Source organism: Somniosus microcephalus, chromosome 8 (assembly GCF_052327205.1).
Source record: "Somniosus microcephalus isolate GS21.2 chromosome 8, FLI_Smic_1.0, whole genome shotgun sequence".
Classification (NCBI taxonomy): Eukaryota; Metazoa; Chordata; class Chondrichthyes; order Squaliformes; family Somniosidae; genus Somniosus; species Somniosus microcephalus.
Genome location: NC_140994.1, coordinates 127571219 through 127593652, shown reverse-complemented (window position 1 = coordinate 127593652; position 22434 = coordinate 127571219). Strand labels below are relative to the sequence as shown.

Below are 22434 nucleotides of genomic sequence, written 5' to 3'. Positions count from 1 at the left end.
GGTATCTGACAGGTCACTTTAAAATGTGGAAAGATATAAACCGTAGTAACAGTTAAGATTCGGGTTTAGCTAAAACTATAATATCCAATTTGCATGGATTGTGATGCAGCACCTTTGCCTGCAGTGCTTATGAACCACTCAGGTGGGAAAGAAACATCTGTACAGCCATCGAGTGCACAGGGGGACAATGTCCAACATCTGGTACTATTTCTAAAAAGCTATCAGATAGCTGCAAGACATCCTGCCCATCTGCCGCACTGAAACACACTGATTATTCAAATGCAGTATGACTCCTTTGTATAAATGGCTCAGGAGCAATGATATGTAAAATCGGAATGCCTTTTTAAAGTGCGTGTACGGTATAATGAGTGTATTAGTTTTAAGGACTCTTGCACGCTTCCTTACACAATTTGGTCCTCTTGCTACAAATAAAATTGCTTTATATGATGCCTTGGCGGCTGATTATTCACGAGTATAGTCTGTTGTACTGGCGAGTGAAAGGGATGCTGCAGATTTAATTTAACTGTGAAATTCTGCTTTTTCCATTTACAGCTTTACAGACCCTGAACTTGCTTACCACAAAACTGCTTACAGCAGCCCATTACCAGCCTTACTCCGGATATTTATACAAATGGATTGCAAGATGAATCAGGTGAAACATTATGCTTCAAAATTATGCGATTAGCTTCCTGCGTGATACTTATCGCCTTAAAATTGTTCCCACAGGTGACAGCCCTGTAACCCCTGTACTTCACCTTGAGTCATGCAGCTTAAAACCATCTCTTCAGGTACATCCCAGGTTTAGAATTGTGCTGCTGGGTCTTTTTCTACAGAAGATTGAACATTTTCTCCCCCCTCCCCCTTATTACACTGCACCTGAAATCCTAGTGCTAGCACTACAATACCCACTGTAGCGGAATGACTCATCGAGTATGGTCTTCATTCATACAAAAGGGCAAAAATGAATCCTAAATCTTGCAAAGTTCGACATAAATGCAAACTTCAAAAGAATTTGATGGGAGTGAACCGTACTGAAAGTTTTAGCGCTATAGCAGAAACGCGACAAGATACAAAGTAAAGAAAGAAATTCAAACCTCAAGCTGGTTAACAAATGATTAATTTTAAGTATAAAAGCTGCAAGCATTTAAATAATCATGAGGAAAACTGGTTATCATACGGGTCAGAAAATGCCAGCAAAAGCACTGGGGAATTTTCTTTTAATGAAATCTACAGGAAATCTGAAGGAGAGTCTGGACATAATCTTACTGATAAGAATCTCTATTAAATAATGTTTCTAAAAGCAGAGGCATAATGTACACATTGGAGACACGTTAGGTTTGATCTCTGGTTTATATCGAGTTAGCTGATCTTCAGTTAGCAGCTAGGTGCCACAAATTTCCTGCGTCCCCCATGCTGTTTAAAAGTGTGGGGAGGGGGGGCCAGAATGCAGTAAAATGACAACTGGACAAGTGAACATAAGTGCAATTCCCAAGTAGTACTCTGTCCACAGCAGTCAGGAAAATAGGCTTAAAAGTTCCCACTCACAATACAGATTTTTGTGGTCTAATTGTTTTCTCCCTTTGGCTGGAGACCAGTTTTTTCAGGTGACAAATGTTCCTGAGGTACCAAGTTTTAATTAAAAGCAGGGTAGAACCGCTAGAAGCATGCAGCAGGTGCAGCGCCCCGAACAACACAATGATTGGAAACTGGCACATGCCCCAATTGCTTTCGGATAAGGAATAAAGAGTCAGCTGCCTCATGAAAATTGCTCCAGTAACTTAATTGATCAGCGTTGCTGTTCAGGAAGGAGGGCTCAGGTGCATTATGAAAGACAAAATCAGCATCAACCTTACCTGTGGAAGGAATCTGACTGGGTCCAAATCCTGTGTCAAATAGTAGGTCTACCAGGTCATTCTTTGACTTGCTGTTAACTGTGCTTGGTGCTGAGGTCTAGAAAGAAGGAGACATAGAGACAATGAGAAAGCAGCACTAAACCATCGGGCTCAAGATGATCAGATTTCTCTTGCTTACTGAATTCTGTGAGCACAGGGGACACAATACTGTACTCGGTGTGCTTGTTTAATTTGTTGACTTACTAGCACATGGTTTCTGTTACTGTATACGAATAAAAATATTTTCTGCAAGGATAGCATGGTTCTTCTTTGAGTAGCTGACAGTCTTTCAGAGGTCAGGACAGGGTGTCTCCTGGGGTCAGCATTTGTGAAAGGTCCCAGACTCTCACAAGTTTGAAGACCACCACTACAAGGCATTATACGTAGGGCAATCAGTAGGACAATGTTCACCCCACACTGTACACAATTTAAGAAAAAAGAAAAACACCCATTATTACCGTACATATCAATTCCTCCAGTTCCAGCAGTATGTTCCCTGTGTATTTCCCAATAATTGTCAATCGTTGAATCCCATTAGAACACACTGGACTACTGTAATGCAGTGTATACTGTGCAGCAGTGTACCTTACTGCATACCTTTAAATGGGTGCTCCAGGTCATAAAGACCCCCTTCCCTGAGCACTAGCAATCTGGGCCTTGAAGTCCAGGCAACTTAGTCCTAGTTGAACTTATTGACTTGCTAGTTTAAAAAAGAGCTGTTGTTACCACTGTGGCCTCATTGGGTGATTAAAGTTCCAAACCAGAACACCAACACCCGTTAATATCAGCAACTCCGATATATCTGCAAATTACTGAGAATGTGATCCAAGGCTCGAAGGTGTGCACAAATGTAGCCCACAAAGACAAAAAGCTTGGACCTCTCTGCATTAAGATCACATGTAAATTATGTGCCTTCTCCTGGAGGTCAGTGTGAGGCTAATTGCTCTGGGCGGATCCTCAAGTCAATTAGAGTAGGGTTTTTAATGTCCAAATTATTATTTTTTAAATGTGTAACTTCTAAAGTTCATTAGAAGGAATTTATCTGTTGGCAGTAAAGTTTCTCTGTAGATTGGAAATGATCGACTTCCTCATGTTTACAAAAAGCTCTTCCTGGGTCCAAGCAGAAGATTATAATTGGTAGGTAAGGCACAAATTAACTTCTTTAATAAAACTACTCCATCGGGTCCAGTAATAAATTTGATGGCACATTTTTCAACTTCCTTTCTTTTTAAATGTAACATTTGAACAGAATAAAACATTCGGACAATACGGTAAAACGCATGCATAACACCAAGTCATTTGGCAAGGAGCAACAGGATAAACACCTGTGAATTTCTACACTTAGCGTGATTTACTACCCAAGTTCCACAATCTGGCATAAAAAGTCCTGGAGACACAAAGTGCTGGTTTCAAAGCAGAAACAAATTACTTGCCCCGCACATACCAAACAGCCCGATTCAAAAGCAAACCAAGTAACTCTCGAGGCCGAGTGGACTTCGCATTACGGAATGTAATACTACAGTACATTAACAAAAAAAGTTTATTTTATTCACTTGTGCATAGCAGTCTGGACTGTAAACATTACTAATATGTACAGTATTTAGTGAAATAGTACTTGCCATCCCTTTAGGTTATTAGATGATAGAAAAAAATTATACATCCAAAAAGAGCCTCGGGTTTGTGTGGATTATTCTTTTGTACAAACACACATCCAAAGCACACTCTGGGAGCAGTCGTGGATTGTAAGGATAGGGAAACTATCCCCATTTAGTAGGGAATAGTGCTTCGGACAAGCTGAACCAATCCAGAAAATCTCGATTTTCCTGAAATTCAATGGCACCAACAATTTGACACCAAAGTTACAATTTGTACTGAAGTATCCGCAAACATCCAGCAGGTAGCAGCAGAGACCATCTGATGCAGATTACAAACAATAAACCCACAAAGAAATCAAGGCACCACAATTAACAACTCGGCTCCACGGAGCATAAAATGAACTGCACATTCTGCTGCGCATCGTAGCCCCTTCACTCCAACACAACATAGTCTAATGTACATATTTCACAAAACAAGTAATGGTGGAAAATGCCTTGTAATTACTGTCCTATTTTGACAAAGGCAGCCTAAAAATCTGAGTAACTGATTATTGATCCCCCACCCCCATCATATTTTGACCATAAATTTATTGGGGTTTATGCAGTAATCATGATTGTGAAATATGATAATCACTCAATGCTTCTTATAGTTGTAATTTTAATCAACTGAATTTTGTGAATCAGCTTTAATAAAAAGTGGCGCAGGACTGGAGGGTTGTTAATATTATACCACTATTCAAGAAAGGGGAGAGGGATAAACCAGGAAACCAGAAGCCAGTCAGCCTAACATCGATGGTAGGGAAGTTATTAGAAACCATTATCAGGGACAAAATAAACTTTCATTTGAAAAGGCATAGGTTAATCAAGGAGAGCCAGCATGGATTTGTTAAAGGTAAATCATGTCTGACTAACTTGATTGAATTCTTTGATGAGGTAACAGAGAAGGTTGATCAAGGTAGTGCAGTAGAAGTTGAATATATGGACTTTCAGAAGGCATGCAACAAAGTGCCATATAGGAGGCTTAAGAAAATGGAAGCCCATGGAATTAAGGAGAAAGGGGCAGTATGGATACAAAATTGGCTCAGTGACAGGAAGCAGAGGGTGGTGGTGGATGGATGTTTTGCATACTGGGTGGTGATTTACTGTGGTGTTCCCCAAGGGTCAGTTTTGGGTCCATTACTCTTTGCAATTTTTATAAATGATCTAAAGTCAGGTGTAGGGAACAGCATTATAAAGTTTGCAGATGATACAAAACTTGGCAATGTAGATGATCATGATGAGGGCAGTTATAGGCTTCAGGATGACAGACAGGATGGTGAAATGGGCAGAAGCATGGCAGATGGAGTTCAATGCGGAGAACTGTGAAGCACTGCACATTGGGAGAACTAATATGGAAAGACAGTATTGTGGTAAACCACTGTTTGTATTCCACTGTGTACATGCCTGGACATGCCTCGGCTGACTCCTCCCACAAGTCCTAGTATAAAGGTGACTGCTCCCCAGCCCCTTTGTATTCTGGACCGGTCGACCACTCGAGGCAGACCTTCATTCTTTTGTTAATAAAAGCCTTTAGTTACTCTCTTAACTCTCAGTCTTTTATGAGTAATTGATAGCGCATCAATTTTATTAACAAAATTTTTATAATGCAGAAGATCCTCACACCAGCATGCCTGGACTTAGATCATCGGGAGGCGGACTCATCCACCAAGTTTACTCACTGGCTTAAGTGTTTCGAAAAATTCCTGACCGCCTCCGCAGCAATCAAATCGGACGAGGACAAACTGGATGTCCTGACCTCCAAAGTGAACCACCGAGTGTACTCGGTCATCCAAGACGCGACCTCGTACGCGGACGCTATCAAGCTCCTCAAGGACCAGTACACGCGCCCAGTGAACGAAGTGTACGCCAGGCACCTTCTGGGGAGTCGTAAACAACAACCTGGGGAATCGACCGCGGAATACCTTCAGGCACTGTCTGTGCTTGGCCGGGCCTGTGGTTGTAAGGATGTAAAGGCCGCCGTGTACACAGAGGAACTTATCCGGGACGCTTTTGTAGCGGGCCACAGATCCAATTACACCCGACAGCGACTGTTGGAGCAGAGTGACCTCGACCTCAACAAGGCCTCTGAACTCGCACTATCATTGGATGCAGCCTACCGGGGCATGGATGCCTACTCCTCTGCACCGTGGACGCCACGGGGAATGACAGCCTGGGACACGGTAGGACCGCCTCATAGCGCCGTGCCACCCCAGCAACGGCCCAACTACCGCAGCAGTGTCCCAAGGCCAGACAGCAGTGCTCCAAGGCCAGAAATGCTACTTCTGTGGCCAGGCAAAACACCCCAGAGCGCGCTGCCCGGCGAAAAACGCGATCTGCTCGGGCTGCGGGAAGAAGGGACATTACGCTAACGTCTGCAGGGCCAAAGCCACCCCGAACCCCAGCAGCGCCGCGTGTGGGCCATGCGGGCCGCCATCTTGGGCCTCCCCGGCCATGTGCGAACCACCGGTACAGCAGCCATTTTGGATGCCTCCAGCCACATGGGGATCATGGACGCCGCCATCTTGGACGACAGCCGGAACGCAGCAGGCCCCCAACACCGCCTCATCTGATACCCGCAGCGACACACCGACCCCTACGCTGGCATCCGTTACACTGGACCAAGCGAGACCGCACCAACTGGCCAGCTCCACAATGGACATTAAGGTAAATGGCCACGATACAATCTGCCTTTTTGACTCTGGGAGCACGGAGAGCTTCATCCACCCCGACACGGTGCGGCGTTGCTCTCTCCCAGTCCTGCCTGCGCACCAGCGGATTTCTATGGCCTCCGAGTCCCAGTCGGCGGACATCGGCGGCTACTGCGTAGTGACACTCGTAGTAGACGGGACCGTGTACGATCATTTTAAACTTCTGGTCCTGCCCGACCTCTGCGCTGCCGTCCTGCTGGGGTTAGATTTTCAGTGCCACCTTAAAAGTGTTACGATGGCGTACGGTGGACCCCTACCCCCACTCACAGTCCGCAGCCAGCAGCTCCCAAATTGCCCGCCGCGCACCAGGTGCAACCTCTCCACACTCAGAGTCACCCCCCCCCCCCCCCCCCCACTGTTTGCTAACCTCACCCCCGACTGTAAGCCCATCGCCACAAAGAGCAGGCGATACAGTGCCGGGGACAGGGTTTTCATTAAAACCGAAGTGGAGCGGCTCCTGAAGGAAGGGATTATTGAGGGCAGCACCAGCCCCTGGCGAGCCCAGGTTGTGGTCGTTAAGACCGGCGAGAAGCAGCGCCTGGTCATCGACTACAGCCAGACAATAAATCGCTACACCCTGCTGGACGCCTACCCACTCCCCCGCATAGCTGATATGGTCAACCAGATCGCGCAGTACCGCGTCTTCTCGACCATTGACCTGAAATCAGCGTACCACCAGCTCCCTATCCGCCCTGAGGACCGCCAGTATACTGCCTTTGAGGCAAACGGCCGCCTCTACCACTTCCTTAGGGTTCCCTTTGGCGTCACCAACGGGGTCTCCGTCTTCCAAAGGGAGATGGACCGGATGGTAGATCAAAATGCGTTGCAGGCCACTTTCCCATATCTGGACAATGTGACCATCTGCGGCCGTGACTTGCAGGACCATGACGCAAACCTCGAAAAATTCCTCCGCACCGCCCAACTCCTGAACCTGACATATAACAAGGAGAAGTGCATATTCCGCACAAACCGCCTCGCCATCCTTGGCTGTGTTGTGGAACACGGAGTCATCGGCCCCGACCCCGACCGGATGCGTCCCCTTATGGAACTCCCACTGCCCCAAGGCCCTGAAGAGGTGCCTAGGGTTTTTCTCCTATTATGCCCAGTGGGTCCCCTACTATGCGGACAAGGCCCATCCGCTGATCAAGTCCACCTCTTTTCCCTTGACGGCAGAGGCCCGCTTAGCCTTCCACCGTATCAAGGAAGACATTGCCAAAGCCACCATGCACGCAGTGGATGAATCCATCCCCTTCCAGGTGGATAGCGACGCGTCCGACTTTGCCCTGGCCGCTACCCTCAATCAGGCGGGGAGACCCGTGGCCTTCTTTTCACGAACCCTCCAAGGCCCGGAGACCAGACACTCCGCTGTTGAGAAGGAGGCCCAGGCGATTGTGGAGGCTGTGCGTCATTGGAGGCACTACCTGGCCGGAAAACGATTTACCCTGCTCACTGACCAACGTTCAGTTGCTTTCATGTTTAACAACAAGCAGAGGGGCAAAATCAAAAATGACAAGATCTTGAGGTGGAGAATCGAACTTTCCACCTACAATTACGAGATCTTGTACCGGCCCGGGAAGCTCAATGAACCCCCGGATGCGCTATCGCGTGGCACCTGCGCCAGCGCACAGATCGATAGACTGCGGGCCCTCCACAATGACCTCTGCCACCTGGGGGTCACCAGGTTCTTCCACTTCATCAAGGCCCGCAACCTGCCTTACTCTATTGAGGAGGTCAGGACCATGACCAGGAACTGCCAAGTCTGCGCTGAGTGCAAACCGCACTTTTATAGACCAGACAGGGCCCACCTGATAAAAGCCACTCGCCCCTTCGAGCGCCTGAGCGTTGATTTTAAAGGGCCTCTCCCCTCCTCCGACCGCAATGTGTACTTCCTCAATATTATTGATGAGTACTCCCGTTTCCCGTTCGCCATCCCCTGCCCGGACATGACCAGTGCCACGGTCATTAAATGTCTGAACGACCTCTTCACCCTGTTCGGTTTCCCCAGTTATATCCATAGCGACCGGGGCTCATCGTTTATGAGCGACGAACTCCGTCAGTACCTGCTAACTAGGGGTATTGCCACAAGCAGGACCACCAGTTACAACCCCCGGGGGAACGGACAGGTGGAAAGAGAAAATGCGACAGTGTGGAAGGCCGCCCTGCTAGCCTTAAAGTCTAGGGACCTTCCAACCTCCCGCTGGCAGGATGTGCTCCCCGATGCGCTCCACTCTATTCGGTCACTGCTCTGCACTGCCACTAACGCCACCCCTCATGAGAAAATGTTTGTCTTCCCAAGGAAGTCCACATCGGGGACATCGCTACCGCCATGGCTGACGTCCCCAGGGCCGGTCCTACTGAGAAGGCACGTGAGGACCCATAAAACGGACCCCCTGGTCGAGAGGGTCGACCTCCTCCACGCCAACCCCCAGTATGCTTACATTGCATACCCGGACGGGCGGGAGGACACAGTCTCCATAAGATACCTTGCACCCTCGGGGGCCGCAGTAACCCACTACTCACTACCACCCCCCCCCCCCCCCACGATCCGATATCCAGCCCCAGCAGACGGCAGGCCTGGGCCCAGCGACCCGCTCGACATCTACGAGGACGACACGCCTGTGCCACAGCCTACGCGGGACTCGCCGCCGGAAGCTCCACTACCCCTGCTGTTGCCACGCCGATCACAGCGGCAGACAAGACCTCCGGAGAGACTCCAATACACTAACTTTTAATACACTTCACCCCGCCGGACTCAATTTTAAACAAGGGGTGAATGTGGTAAACCACTGTTTGTATTCCACTGTGTACATGCCTGGACATGCCTCGGCTGACTCCTCCCACAAGTCCTAGTATAAAGGTGACTGCTCCCCAGCCCCTTTGTATTCTGGACCGGTCGACCACTCGAGGCAGACCTTCATTCTTTTGTTAATAAAAGCCTTTAGTTACTCTCTTAACTCTCAGTCTTTTATGAGTAATTGATAGCGCATCAATTTTATTAACAAAATTTTTATAATGCAGAAGATCCTCACACCAGCATGCCTGGACTTAGATCATCGGGAGGCGGACTCATCCACCAAGTTTACTCACTGGCTTAAGTGTTTCGAAAAATTCCTGACCGCCTCCGCAGCAATCAAATCGGACGAGGACAAACTGGATGTCCTGACCTCCAAAGTGAACCACCGAGTGTACTCGGTCATCCAAGACGCGACCTCGTACGCGGACGCTATCAAGCTCCTCAAGGACCAGTACACGCGCCCAGTGAACGAAGTGTACGCCAGGCACCTTCTGGGGAGTCGTAAACAACAACCTGGGGAATCGACCGCGGAATACCTTCAGGCACTGTCTGTGCTTGGCCGGGCCTGTGGTTGTAAGGATGTAAAGGCCGCCGTGTACACAGAGGAACTTATCCGGGACGCTTTTGTAGCGGGCCACAGATCCAATTACACCCGACAGCGACTGTTGGAGCAGAGTGACCTCGACCTCAACAAGGCCTCTGAACTCGCACTATCATTGGATGCAGCCTACCGGGGCATGGATGCCTACTCCTCTGCACCGTGGACGCCACGGGGAATGACAGCCTGGGACACGGTAGGACCGCCTCATAGCGCCGTGCCACCCCAGCAACGGCCCAACTACCGCAGCAGTGTCCCAAGGCCAGACAGCAGTGCTCCAAGGCCAGAAATGCTACTTCTGTGGCCAGGCAAAACACCCCAGAGCGCGCTGCCCGGCGAAAAACGCGATCTGCTCGGGCTGCGGGAAGAAGGGACATTACGCTAACGTCTGCAGGGCCAAAGCCACCCCGAACCCCAGCAGCGCCGCGTGTGGGCCATGCGGGCCGCCATCTTGGGCCTCCCCGGCCATGTGCGAACCACCGGTACAGCAGCCATTTTGGATGCCTCCAGCCACATGGGGATCATGGACGCCGCCATCTTGGACGACAGCCGGAACGCAGCAGGCCCCCAACACCGCCTCATCTGATACCCGCAGCGACACACCGACCCCTACGCTGGCATCCGTTACACTGGACCAAGCGAGACCGCACCAACTGGCCAGCTCCACAATGGACATTAAGGTAAATGGCCACGATACAATCTGCCTTTTTGACTCTGGGAGCACGGAGAGCTTCATCCACCCCGACACGGTGCGGCGTTGCTCTCTCCCAGTCCTGCCTGCGCACCAGCGGATTTCTATGGCCTCCGAGTCCCAGTCGGCGGACATCGGCGGCTACTGCGTAGTGACACTCGTAGTAGACGGGACCGTGTACGATCATTTTAAACTTCTGGTCCTGCCCGACCTCTGCGCTGCCGTCCTGCTGGGGTTAGATTTTCAGTGCCACCTTAAAAGTGTTACGATGGCGTACGGTGGACCCCTACCCCCACTCACAGTCCGCAGCCAGCAGCTCCCAAATTGCCCGCCGCGCACCAGGTGCAACCTCTCCACACTCAGAGTCACCCCCCCCCCCCCCCCCCCACTGTTTGCTAACCTCACCCCCGACTGTAAGCCCATCGCCACAAAGAGCAGGCGATACAGTGCCGGGGACAGGGTTTTCATTAAAACCGAAGTGGAGCGGCTCCTGAAGGAAGGGATTATTGAGGGCAGCACCAGCCCCTGGCGAGCCCAGGTTGTGGTCGTTAAGACCGGCGAGAAGCAGCGCCTGGTCATCGACTACAGCCAGACAATAAATCGCTACACCCTGCTGGACGCCTACCCACTCCCCCGCATAGCTGATATGGTCAACCAGATCGCGCAGTACCGCGTCTTCTCGACCATTGACCTGAAATCAGCGTACCACCAGCTCCCTATCCGCCCTGAGGACCGCCAGTATACTGCCTTTGAGGCAAACGGCCGCCTCTACCACTTCCTTAGGGTTCCCTTTGGCGTCACCAACGGGGTCTCCGTCTTCCAAAGGGAGATGGACCGGATGGTAGATCAAAATGCGTTGCAGGCCACTTTCCCATATCTGGACAATGTGACCATCTGCGGCCGTGACTTGCAGGACCATGACGCAAACCTCGAAAAATTCCTCCGCACCGCCCAACTCCTGAACCTGACATATAACAAGGAGAAGTGCATATTCCGCACAAACCGCCTCGCCATCCTTGGCTGTGTTGTGGAACACGGAGTCATCGGCCCCGACCCCGACCGGATGCGTCCCCTTATGGAACTCCCACTGCCCCACTGCCTCAAGGCCCTGAAGAGGTGCCTAGGGTTTTTCTCCTATTATGCCCAGTGGGTCCCCTACTATGCGGACAAGGCCCATCCGCTGATCAAGTCCACCTCTTTTCCCTTGACGGCAGAGGCCCGCTTAGCCTTCCACCGTATCAAGGAAGACATTGCCAAAGCCACCATGCACGCAGTGGATGAATCCATCCCCTTCCAGGTGGATAGCGACGCGTCCGACTTTGCCCTGGCCGCTACCCTCAATCAGGCGGGGAGACCCGTGGCCTTCTTTTCACGAACCCTCCAAGGCCCGGAGACCAGACACTCCGCTGTTGAGAAGGAGGCCCAGGCGATTGTGGAGGCTGTGCGTCATTGGAGGCACTACCTGGCCGGAAAACGATTTACCCTGCTCACTGACCAACGTTCAGTTGCTTTCATGTTTAACAACAAGCAGAGGGGCAAAATCAAAAATGACAAGATCTTGAGGTGGAGAATCGAACTTTCCACCTACAATTACGAGATCTTGTACCGGCCCGGGAAGCTCAATGAACCCCCGGATGCGCTATCGCGTGGCACCTGCGCCAGCGCACAGATCGATAGACTGCGGGCCCTCCACAATGACCTCTGCCACCTGGGGGTCACCAGGTTCTTCCACTTCATCAAGGCCCGCAACCTGCCTTACTCTATTGAGGAGGTCAGGACCATGACCAGGAACTGCCAAGTCTGCGCTGAGTGCAAACCGCACTTTTATAGACCAGACAGGGCCCACCTGATAAAAGCCACTCGCCCCTTCGAGCGCCTGAGCGTTGATTTTAAAGGGCCTCTCCCCTCCTCCGACCGCAATGTGTACTTCCTCAATATTATTGATGAGTACTCCCGTTTCCCGTTCGCCATCCCCTGCCCGGACATGACCAGTGCCACGGTCATTAAATGTCTGAACGACCTCTTCACCCTGTTCGGTTTCCCCAGTTATATCCATAGCGACCGGGGCTCATCGTTTATGAGCGACGAACTCCGTCAGTACCTGCTAACTAGGGGTATTGCCACAAGCAGGACCACCAGTTACAACCCCCGGGGGAACGGACAGGTGGAAAGAGAAAATGCGACAGTGTGGAAGGCCGCCCTGCTAGCCTTAAAGTCTAGGGACCTTCCAACCTCCCGCTGGCAGGATGTGCTCCCCGATGCGCTCCACTCTATTCGGTCACTGCTCTGCACTGCCACTAACGCCACCCCTCATGAGAAAATGTTTGTCTTCCCAAGGAAGTCCACATCGGGGACATCGCTACCGCCATGGCTGACGTCCCCAGGGCCGGTCCTACTGAGAAGGCACGTGAGGACCCATAAAACGGACCCCCTGGTCGAGAGGGTCGACCTCCTCCACGCCAACCCCCAGTATGCTTACATTGCATACCCGGACGGGCGGGAGGACACAGTCTCCATAAGATACCTTGCACCCTCGGGGGCCGCAGTAACCCACTACTCACTACCACCCCCCCCCCCCCCCACGATCCGATATCCAGCCCCAGCAGACGGCAGGCCTGGGCCCAGCGACCCGCTCGACATCTACGAGGACGACACGCCTGTGCCACAGCCTACGCGGGACTCGCCGCCGGAAGCTCCACTACCCCTGCTGTTGCCACGCCGATCACAGCGGCAGACAAGACCTCCGGAGAGACTCCAATACACTAACTTTTAATACACTTCACCCCGCCGGACTCAATTTTAAACAAGGGGTGAATGTGGTAAACCACTGTTTGTATTCCACTGTGTACATGCCTGGACATGCCTCGGCTGACTCCTCCCACAAGTCCTAGTATAAAGGTGACTGCTCCCCAGCCCCTTTGTATTCTGGACCGGTCGACCACTCGAGGCAGACCTTCATTCTTTTGTTAATAAAAGCCTTTAGTTACTCTCTTAACTCTCAGTCTTTTATGAGTAATTGATAGCGCATCAAGTATACTATAAATGGATCAATTTTGAAAAGTGTAGATGAGCAGAGAGACCTTGTTGTCCATATACACAAATCCTTAAAAAGGTGGCAAGCCAAATTGAGAAGGTGGTCAAAAAAGCATATTGAGGAACAGAATATAAAAGCAGAGATTATGCTAGTACTTTATAAATCACTGGTTAGGCCTCAGCTGGAGTATTGTGGACAATTCTGGGCACCACACTTCAGGAAAGATGTAAAGGCATTAGAAAGGGTACAGAGGAGGTTTACCAGGATATTACCAGGGATGAGGGACTTCACTTATGAGGAGAAGTTGGAAAAGTTAGGACTGTTTCTTTGGAACAGAGAAGGTCAAGAGATGACCTAATAGAGGTGTTCAAGATGATGCGAGGCTTTGATAGAGTAAATAGGGAAAAAGTCCCTCTGGCGAGTGGGTCAATAACTAGAGGTCATAGATTCAAAATCATTGGAAAAAGATCTAGAGGGGAGATGAGGAGAAATGTTTTCACTTAGAGTTGTCGGGATCTGGAACGCTCTGCCTGAAAAGATGGTGGAAGCGGATTCCATAAATAATTTTTAAAGGGTGTTCAACAAGTACCTGAGGATGAGGAACTTACAAGTTACAGACAAAAAGCTGGCAAGTGGGACTAAGCACGACTGCTCTTTCAAAGAGGCAGTACAGGCACGACAGGTCGAATGGCCTCCTTCTGTGCTGTAATTTTCTATGATTCATTCAACAGGGTACAACGGGCAACACAAAATTAGATTGCCAGTGAGGCAATATTGTGCGTAAGGGAGCAGTCCTAATCCTAGGGAGGAGGGCGCGGAACTGCCATCGTCTCGTCCAAAAGGTGTGATTGTGAAAACTGTTATCCACAGAGTCTGTAGATTTATAAAGCACATCTCTGTGCAACAGAGGAGCTGAAGAGAACCAAAGCAGTGTTGTTACTAATGTTGTGTAATACATTTCTTGATGTGACACTCTTAATTAATTACCTCAAACTGCTCCCACCACTACTAATATTATGCCCGGCATTGTACAAATCAAAATATTCTCTCCAAACACAACGTTTACAAGGACAAAATCTGTAGTTGCAATGCTATTTTGTTTCACACAACAGTGCGAGCGGATGCAGCATGAAAATTTCACACAGCCACCATTACACTTCACGGAGATCCTGGCGACAACACTTGAGAGTAGCATTTGCTGGAACAAATAAAAGTGAGTAGAAATACCAAAACAAAACCAAACAAACAAAACACAATTGTCATTAGTAAAGACGCAAGTGAAAGTTTGCTGATCCCAGGAACATTACTTTGATATAACGATTGAGACACCGATAAATAACACTTGCAGAAAGCACTGCGGTTAAACAGGCTGCGTCTGCCATCAGTAATATTTACCCAGGTCAATCGCACATCAGGTAATGAGCCGACATAAATCTAGCACTCGGGGAATCACTATGGTTTATTGCAGTTACTCATGCCCAATTGTTAACATATTGCATTAATACTGAAAAATATTCTGTGTATTGCTCTCTTCAAATATTTATGATAAATTCATTTTGTACTGATATGCAAAACTTTTTTTTAAAACAATGAAACATTCTTCAGGCAGCACTGTGGGATATGGTAGCTTCATGTTTATGGCACTGGACTAGCAATCCAGTGGTTGGAAGTTCAAATCCCACCATGGCAAGTTGGGAAAGTGAATTCAGTAAATCTGGTCATTTGTGGGCTGGCACGAGAAAAATAATCACAAAAGCTGCCAGATTGTTGTAAAAATCCAACTGGTTCCCTAATGTTCTTCTTAATGCTCTCAGGACAACGAGGCAATAAATGCGGCCTTGGCAGCGTCACCCGCATCCAGAGAACAAGTATATAAAAAAATAAAGCATTTGGCGCTATAGAGGACAGAGACATGAACTTGCAGATGCAGTTCTGCACAGTGAGGAGACAATCGCAGCCACACAGTGGCAGGGAGGTGCTGAAAAGAGATTGAGAGATCAAGAGTGAGAAGGAGAGGGGTTCAACATTCTCCCCCACCAGCCATTCACACACAACCCAACAGCAAGTTAGGACAGCAACGGGGGAAGGAGGTTTACATACCCACTCAGTGACAGATGGCACAGGAAGTCCACAGACAAGAGACAGGGAAAAATTTACCATTTTTCTATTGAAAAATCTTTGTTACGCAGCTCAATTTTTATCATTAGAAATGTGATGCAGATACTTTAAAAGCATATGAATCTTGCAAAGAACATTAATAAGAGTAATGAAGTGAGCACCTCTGGTGTGCTATGAGGCAATGCCACTACCTGTTACAGTAGAACAGACCAGCAAGATCCCAGTCTGTACCGAGTTAGCTGATCTTAGCCATAGCAGGTAGTAGGGATGCTAAAATTAGCTTCACCACTTCAGACTAGTGAGAGCAGGGGAACAGAATGCCAGTGTTTCAATTTCCAGTTGTCATCCAGTGACTCCTGCTGGAAAGTGCATGCGCGTAGTCATGGAGTTGGGGTGGTGGCGAGCTTGGCTATAATACCCATGGTTGGATAGCCTGTTGACGCACACTGTCCAGGCTCACGCACGAGGACCAAAAAGGTTGGGAGAGGTACGAAGGACTACTTGTGCCTGTGATGCTGTGCCCGGCACCTTCAGGAATTGTGGGGGGGGGGGGGGGGGAAGAAATGTGAGGGGAAAGTTTTAATTTCTCAAATCAAGTTTTTAAAAGCAGATACAATTTAGCTAAATGAAATGTTACAAAGTGTTTTTTTTAAATAGCCAAACTAATTAACTGATTTCTGCAAAGAAAATTACAATCTATCTTTCATTACAAGTACAGGAAACTTTGTGATATCCGGCACCGACGGGATCGAGCTGTTGCCGATCTATCAAAACTGCCGGACATACCAGCATTAATGTTGAAGCATACGGAGGTTTTCATCTCCGTATCTGACAACAAACACTGTTGCTTAGCAACAGCTTCTAAACAGTCAGCCCGTACCTTGGAAGCGTCTCTGTAGCTTAGCAACAGCTTCAGAGAGACTTTCCAGAGCCTGACTGTTGAAAAAAAAGCCACGAGAAGAAAAAAAACCTAACAAAACGGCTCCTGATTTCTGCCGGTAGATCGAGGTTTCCGGACATACAACCTCCGGATAAACCAAAGTCTCCTGTATAACTTTCAAAAGGGAATTGGATATATACTTGAAAAGGGAAAACATTTGCAGGGCTATGAGGAGTGGGACTAATTGAATAGTGCTTTCAAAGAGCCGACATAAGCATGATGGGCAGAATGGCTTCCTTCTGTGCATTAAGATTCTATGAAGTGCTTTAAAGCAAATAAACGAGTAACCTACCAAAAAGCCAAAGTGCAAATACCCAGACCTAGCAAGTTGCAGTTTCTAGAAATTATATTAAGTCAGTTCCCACCTTTGCAGCAGAGTATAATTCTGGGCTGGGACTGTCTCCTGTGTAATGGGCTGCGGCGCCGAGGTCAACTGTTTTGGAAGGTATCCCGGATCGTTTATGCCGGGTGGTGGTGGTCTCTGTTGCCTGGGTGATGTGGATTGATTTGGTCGTCACCGTCTCTTCGTCTTTGTATTCGGACTTTCCAATCTTGCCATTGTTTCTAGACCTTCTCTCCTCCTCGCTATCGCTGAAATTTAAAACAATAATTACTGCAGCAACTAAAGCATATTGGAGTGAATAAGAGGCAGGTGGTTACAATACAACAGAGGAGAGCTAATCAGGTCAGAAACAAAATGAAGCACAAGCAACTAAATCCTCAGGACACTGACATAATGGCCCAGATTTTGCTGTGAAAATAACAGTGAGGCTAACAGCGCTCAGCGCTATTTATGTGCAAATCGGACAGCAACTTCCGGCAACCACACATGCGCAGTTATACTTGGAAATCCAGCAGTTGCTGTCCGTGATGCCCTGCTCCTCCAAAGGCTGCGCGAAAACACCATCTCGCCATTTTACTCACCTTTCAAATACATTGGAAGTGTATCTGGTATCTGTAAAAGTGACCACAAAACTTTCAGATTGTCCTTCAGGGAAAGAAACCTGCCATCCTTACCTGATCAGAGAAGCTTACAGCATAGAATAAGGCCATTCGGTCTGTCGTGACTGTGCTGGCTCTTTGAAAGAGCAGTCGTGCTTAGTCCCACACCCCCACTTTTTATCTATAACCCTGTAAGTTACTCATCCTCAATTTTCAATTCAATTCAATCCTCAAGTACTTGTTAAACTCTTAAAATTATTTATGGAATTATTTCCTCCATCTTTTCAGGTACAGTGTTCCAGATCCCGACAGCTCGAGTGAAAAAATTTCTCTTCATCTCCCCTCTAGATGTTTTGCCAATGGTTTTAAATCGATGACATCTGATTATTGACCCACTCGCCAGAGGAAATAGTTTTTTTTCTATCTACTCGATGAAAACCTCATCATCATGGAAACCTCTACTAGGTCACAGCTTAACCCTCTCTGTTCCAAGGAGAACAGTCCTAATGTTTCTAATCTCTCCTCATAACTGAAGTCTCTCATCCCTGGTAACATCCTCTGCAGCCTTTTTTTTTATTCATTGATGGGATGTGGGCGTCGCTGGCTAGGCCTGCATTTAGTGCCCATCCCTAATTGCCCTTGAGAAGATGGTGGTGAGCCGCCTTCTTGAACCGCTGCAGTCCATATGGTGTAGGTACACCCACAATGCTGTTAGGAAGGGAGTTCCAGGATTTTGGCCCAGCGACAGTGAAGGAATGGCGATACAGGTCCAAGTCAGGATGGTGGGTGGCTTGGAGGGGAACTTGTAGGTGGTGATGTTCCCATGCGTCTGCTGCCCTGGTCCTTCTAAGTGGTAGAGGTCGCGGGTTTGGGAGGTGCTGTTGAAGGAGCTTTGGCGAGTTGCTGCAGTGCATCTTGTAGATTGTACACACTGCAGCCACAGTGCGCCGGTGGTGGAGGGAGTGAATGTTGAAGGTGGTGGATGGAGTGCCAATCAAGCGGGCTGCTTTATCCTGAATGGTGTCGAGCTTCTTGAGTGTTGTTGGGGCTGCACTCATCCAGGCAAGTGGAGAGAATTCCATCACACTCCTGACTTGTGCCTTGTAGATGGTGGAAAGGCTTTGGGGAGTCAGGAGGTGAGACACTCGCCGCAGAATTCCCAGCCTCTGGCCTGCTCTTGTAGCCACAGTATTTATATGGCTGGTCCAGTTCAGTTTCTGATCAATGGTAACCCCCAGGATGTTGATAGTGGGGGATTCAGCGATGGTAATGCCATTGAATGTCAAGGGGAGATGGTTAGAGTCTCGCTTGTTGGAGATGGTCATTGCCTGGCACTTGTGCGATGTGAATGTTACTTGCCACTTGTCAGCCCAAGTCTGAATGTTGTCCAGGTCTTGCTGCATATGGACACGGACTGCGTCGGTATCTGACGAGTCTCGAATAGTGCTGAACAGTGTGCAATCATCAGCGAACATCCCCACTTCTGACCTTATGATGGAGGGAAGGTCATTGATGAAACAGCTGAAGATGGTTGGGCCTAGGACACTGCCCTGAGGAACTCCTGCAGTGATGTCATGTGATTGAGATGAATGACCTCCAACAACCACAGCCAACTTCCTTTGTGCTAGGTATGATTCCAACCAATGGAGAGTTTTCCCCTTGAATCCCATTGACTTCAGTTTTGCTAGGGCTCCTTGATGCCACACTCGATCAAATGCTGCCTTGATGTCAAGGGCAGTCACTCTCACCTCACCCTCTTGAGTTCAGCTCTTTTGTCCATGTTTGGACCAAGGCTGTAATGAGGTCAGGAGCTGAGTGGCCCTGGCGGAACCCAAACGGGGCGTGAGTTAGCAGGTTATTGCTGAGTAAGTGCCGCTTGATAGCACTGTCGACGACACCTTCCATCACTTTACTGATGATTGAGAGTAGGCCATAACATCTTTACTGAAATGTGGTGCCCAAAATTGTCCACAATACTCCAGCTGAGGCCTAACCAGTGATTTATAAAGTTCCAGAGTGATCTCCTCTGGCCTATGTGACTCCAGTCCCACACCAATGTGGTTGATTCTTAACTGCCCTCTTTAGTGGCCAAGCAAGCCTCTCGGTTGTATCAAACCTCTACCAGCGGTTCAAGGAATTGGTCCACCACCACCTTCTCAGGGCAACATTGGATGGGCAATAAAGGCTGGTCTTGCCAGCGACACCCACGTCCCGAGAATGAATAATAATTTCTTTTTAAATCGTTAGTGTTGGATGGATTTTAGGATATGCAGCAAGCCATTTGATTTGGGGCTGTATTCTCTATTTCCACAGGAAACTGCTATTAGGACTGCTGAGTTTTGCCATCCAGATTTGCATCAAGTACGAACAGGATTTTTTTACAAGTAAATACATGGTAGAAAAGAGGAACTTCACTGTAAAATGAAACATTTTACAAGGACAGTCACTGCTGTTTGACAGATGTTGCTGGTGCAGAATGATTGCTGTGTTTACCAACAGTCCCCAAAATCCAAAAGTAACTCATTGCCTAGTTAAATTATTTACATCCAGCTCTATGCACCTTAACCTTATTTATACTTGAGCATGTGATAGTAATCTGTTGCTCAAAATAATCGATAATGTCCATTTCTTTCACAAAGAGCTCATCACTGTCCAAGCACACCACCTATATGCAATGCACTGCACTGCTTAATCTGTACTTATCTGCATATTGAGCACTGCATCACAGGCATGAGAAGGAGGGCACTAAAGATGAGAAATCAGTGCATGCTAAACCTATTCCTGTGTCAAAAATATTTCATGTCTAATTTATTACTATTATTACTACCTTGAATTAAAAATAAGTTGTTGTGCATGGCCATTAAGATTTCAAACTTTGAAATCAGGCTCACGCACTCTAGGTTCGCACAAGTAGGCAAATGTCAGCAGTTCTAAAATTTTCTTTGCATATCATTCTTTGGGATGTGAGTGTCGCTGGCAAGGCCGGCATTTATTGCCTATCCCTGGTTTCCCTTGAGAGGTGGGCCTTCATTTTGAACTGCTGCTGTCAATGTGGTGCAGGTACTCCCACAATAGTGTTAAGTATGGAGTTCCAGCATTTTGACCCAGTGACGATGAAAGACCGGCTATATATGGAGGGATGGTGTGTGGCTTGGAGGGAAATTTGGAGGTGATTGTGTGTTCCCATGCACCTGCTGTCCTTGTCCTTCTAGGTGCTGCTGAAGAAACCGTGATTATTTGTTGCAGTGCATCCTAGACACTGCAGCCATCGAACGCTGGTGGTGGAAGAAGTGGATGTTGAAGCTCGTGGATGAAGTGCCAATCAATCGAACTGTTTTAAATTGGATGGTGTCGAGCTTCTCGAATGCTTTTGCAGCTGCACCCATCCAGGCAACTAGAGTATTCCATCACACTCCTGACTTGTCTTTTGTAGGTAGTGGTGAGGCGAGCCATTTGTCACAGCATACCCAGCTTCTGACCTTAAGGGCTAACAAGGCAAGGGAAATCACAATAAATGGTAGGATACTGAAGTGTAGAGGAACCTTGAAGTGCATGTCCACAGATCCCTGAAGGTGGCAGGACAAGTAGATAAGGTGGTTAAGGCGGCATACGGGATACTTTCCTTTATTAGCCGAGGCATAGAATATAAGAGCACAGAGGTTATGCTTGAACTGTATAAAACACTAGTTAGGCCACAGCTAGAGTACGGTGTACAGTTCTGGTCACCACATTACAGGAATGATGTGATTGCACTGGAGAGGATACAGAGGAGATTTACGAGGATGTTGCCAGGACTAGAGAAATTTAGCTATAAGGAAAATTGGTTAGGCTGGGGTTGTTTTCCTTGGAACAGAGGAGGCTGAGGGGAGACTTGATGGAGGTGTATAAAATTGAGGGGCCCAGTTAGAATGGATGGGAAGGACCTATTTCCCCTAGCAGAGAGGTCAATAACCAGGGGGCATAGATTTAAAGTCATTGGTAGAAGGATTAGAGGGGAGTGGAGGAAAACTTTTTTCACCCAAGGGTGGTGGGGGTCTGGAACTCACTGCCTGAAAGGGTGGTAGAGGCAGAAACACTCATCACATTTAAAAAGTACTTGGATATGCACTTGAAGTGCTGTAACCTACAAGGCTATGGACCAAGAACTGGAAAGTGGGAATAGGCTGGATAACTCCTTTGCAGCCGGCACAGACACGATGGGTCAAATGGCCCTAAACTTCTATGATTCTATGACCTGCTCCAGTAGCTACAGCATTTATGTGGCTAATCCAGTTGAATTTCTGGTCAATGGTGACCCCCAGGATGCTGATGGTGATGGAAATGTCACTTAATGTCAAGGGGAGGTGGTTAGGCTCACCCATGTTGGAGATGGTCATTCCTTGGCACATATGTGACATGAATGTTACTTGTCACTTATCTGCCCAAGCCTGGATGGTGAGCAGGTCTTGTTACATACGGGCATGGACTGCTTCATTATTTGAGGAATTGCCAATGAACACTGCAATAATCAGCCAACAGCCCCACTTCTAACATTATGATGGCAGGAAGGTCACTGATGCAGCAGCTGAAGATAGTTGTTCCTAGGAGACTACCATAAGGAGCTCCTGCAGTGATGTCCTGTGGTTCATGACAATTTGACAGCTTCATGGTCACTTTTACTGATACCAACTTTTTATTCCAGATTTATTTATTTAAACTGAATTCAAATTCTCAAACTGCCTTAGGATTTGAACTTGCATTCTCTGGATTATTAGACTAGGCCTCTGGCTTACTTGCCCATTAACAACCATTACGCTACTGTACCTTTTGGAATTGGAAAGATGACCAATAACCTTATCCACTGTCAATCTACTGTAAAATACAAGCTCAGCTGTTAAGTGTTTTGTTATTTATTTTCTTTCAAACAATTAGAACCATCTGGAAGCATGATTTTTAAGTGTTATTTTTAGGATAGTGCAGAAGAATTGCAAACTGATTTATACAAATCCTACTCGAGACTTTGTTTACAATATTTGATGTGACTTTTATTTGACTCAAGTTAAAACGAATTATTTTCTGAACAGAGCGCAGAAAACTAATATTC

The 22434-nt window shown here is 48.0% G+C and overlaps 1 protein-coding gene across 2 annotated transcripts in view; it reads right to left on the bottom strand.

The window, feature by feature from the left end:
* Positions 1-22434, bottom strand: part of LOC147113778 (clathrin interactor 1-like) — a 202016-nt gene that overhangs the window by 31308 nt on the left and 148274 nt on the right. For both annotated transcript variants that reach the window (XM_085995101.1, XM_085995102.1), the window contains 2 exons: positions 16775-17000; positions 1854-1950 (listed from right to left, as the gene is read on the bottom strand). In XM_085995101.1, coding sequence (XP_085851227.1) covers positions 1854-1950; positions 16775-17000 — 323 coding nt within the window. The remainder of the gene's footprint in view (positions 1-1853; positions 1951-16774; positions 17001-22434) is intronic.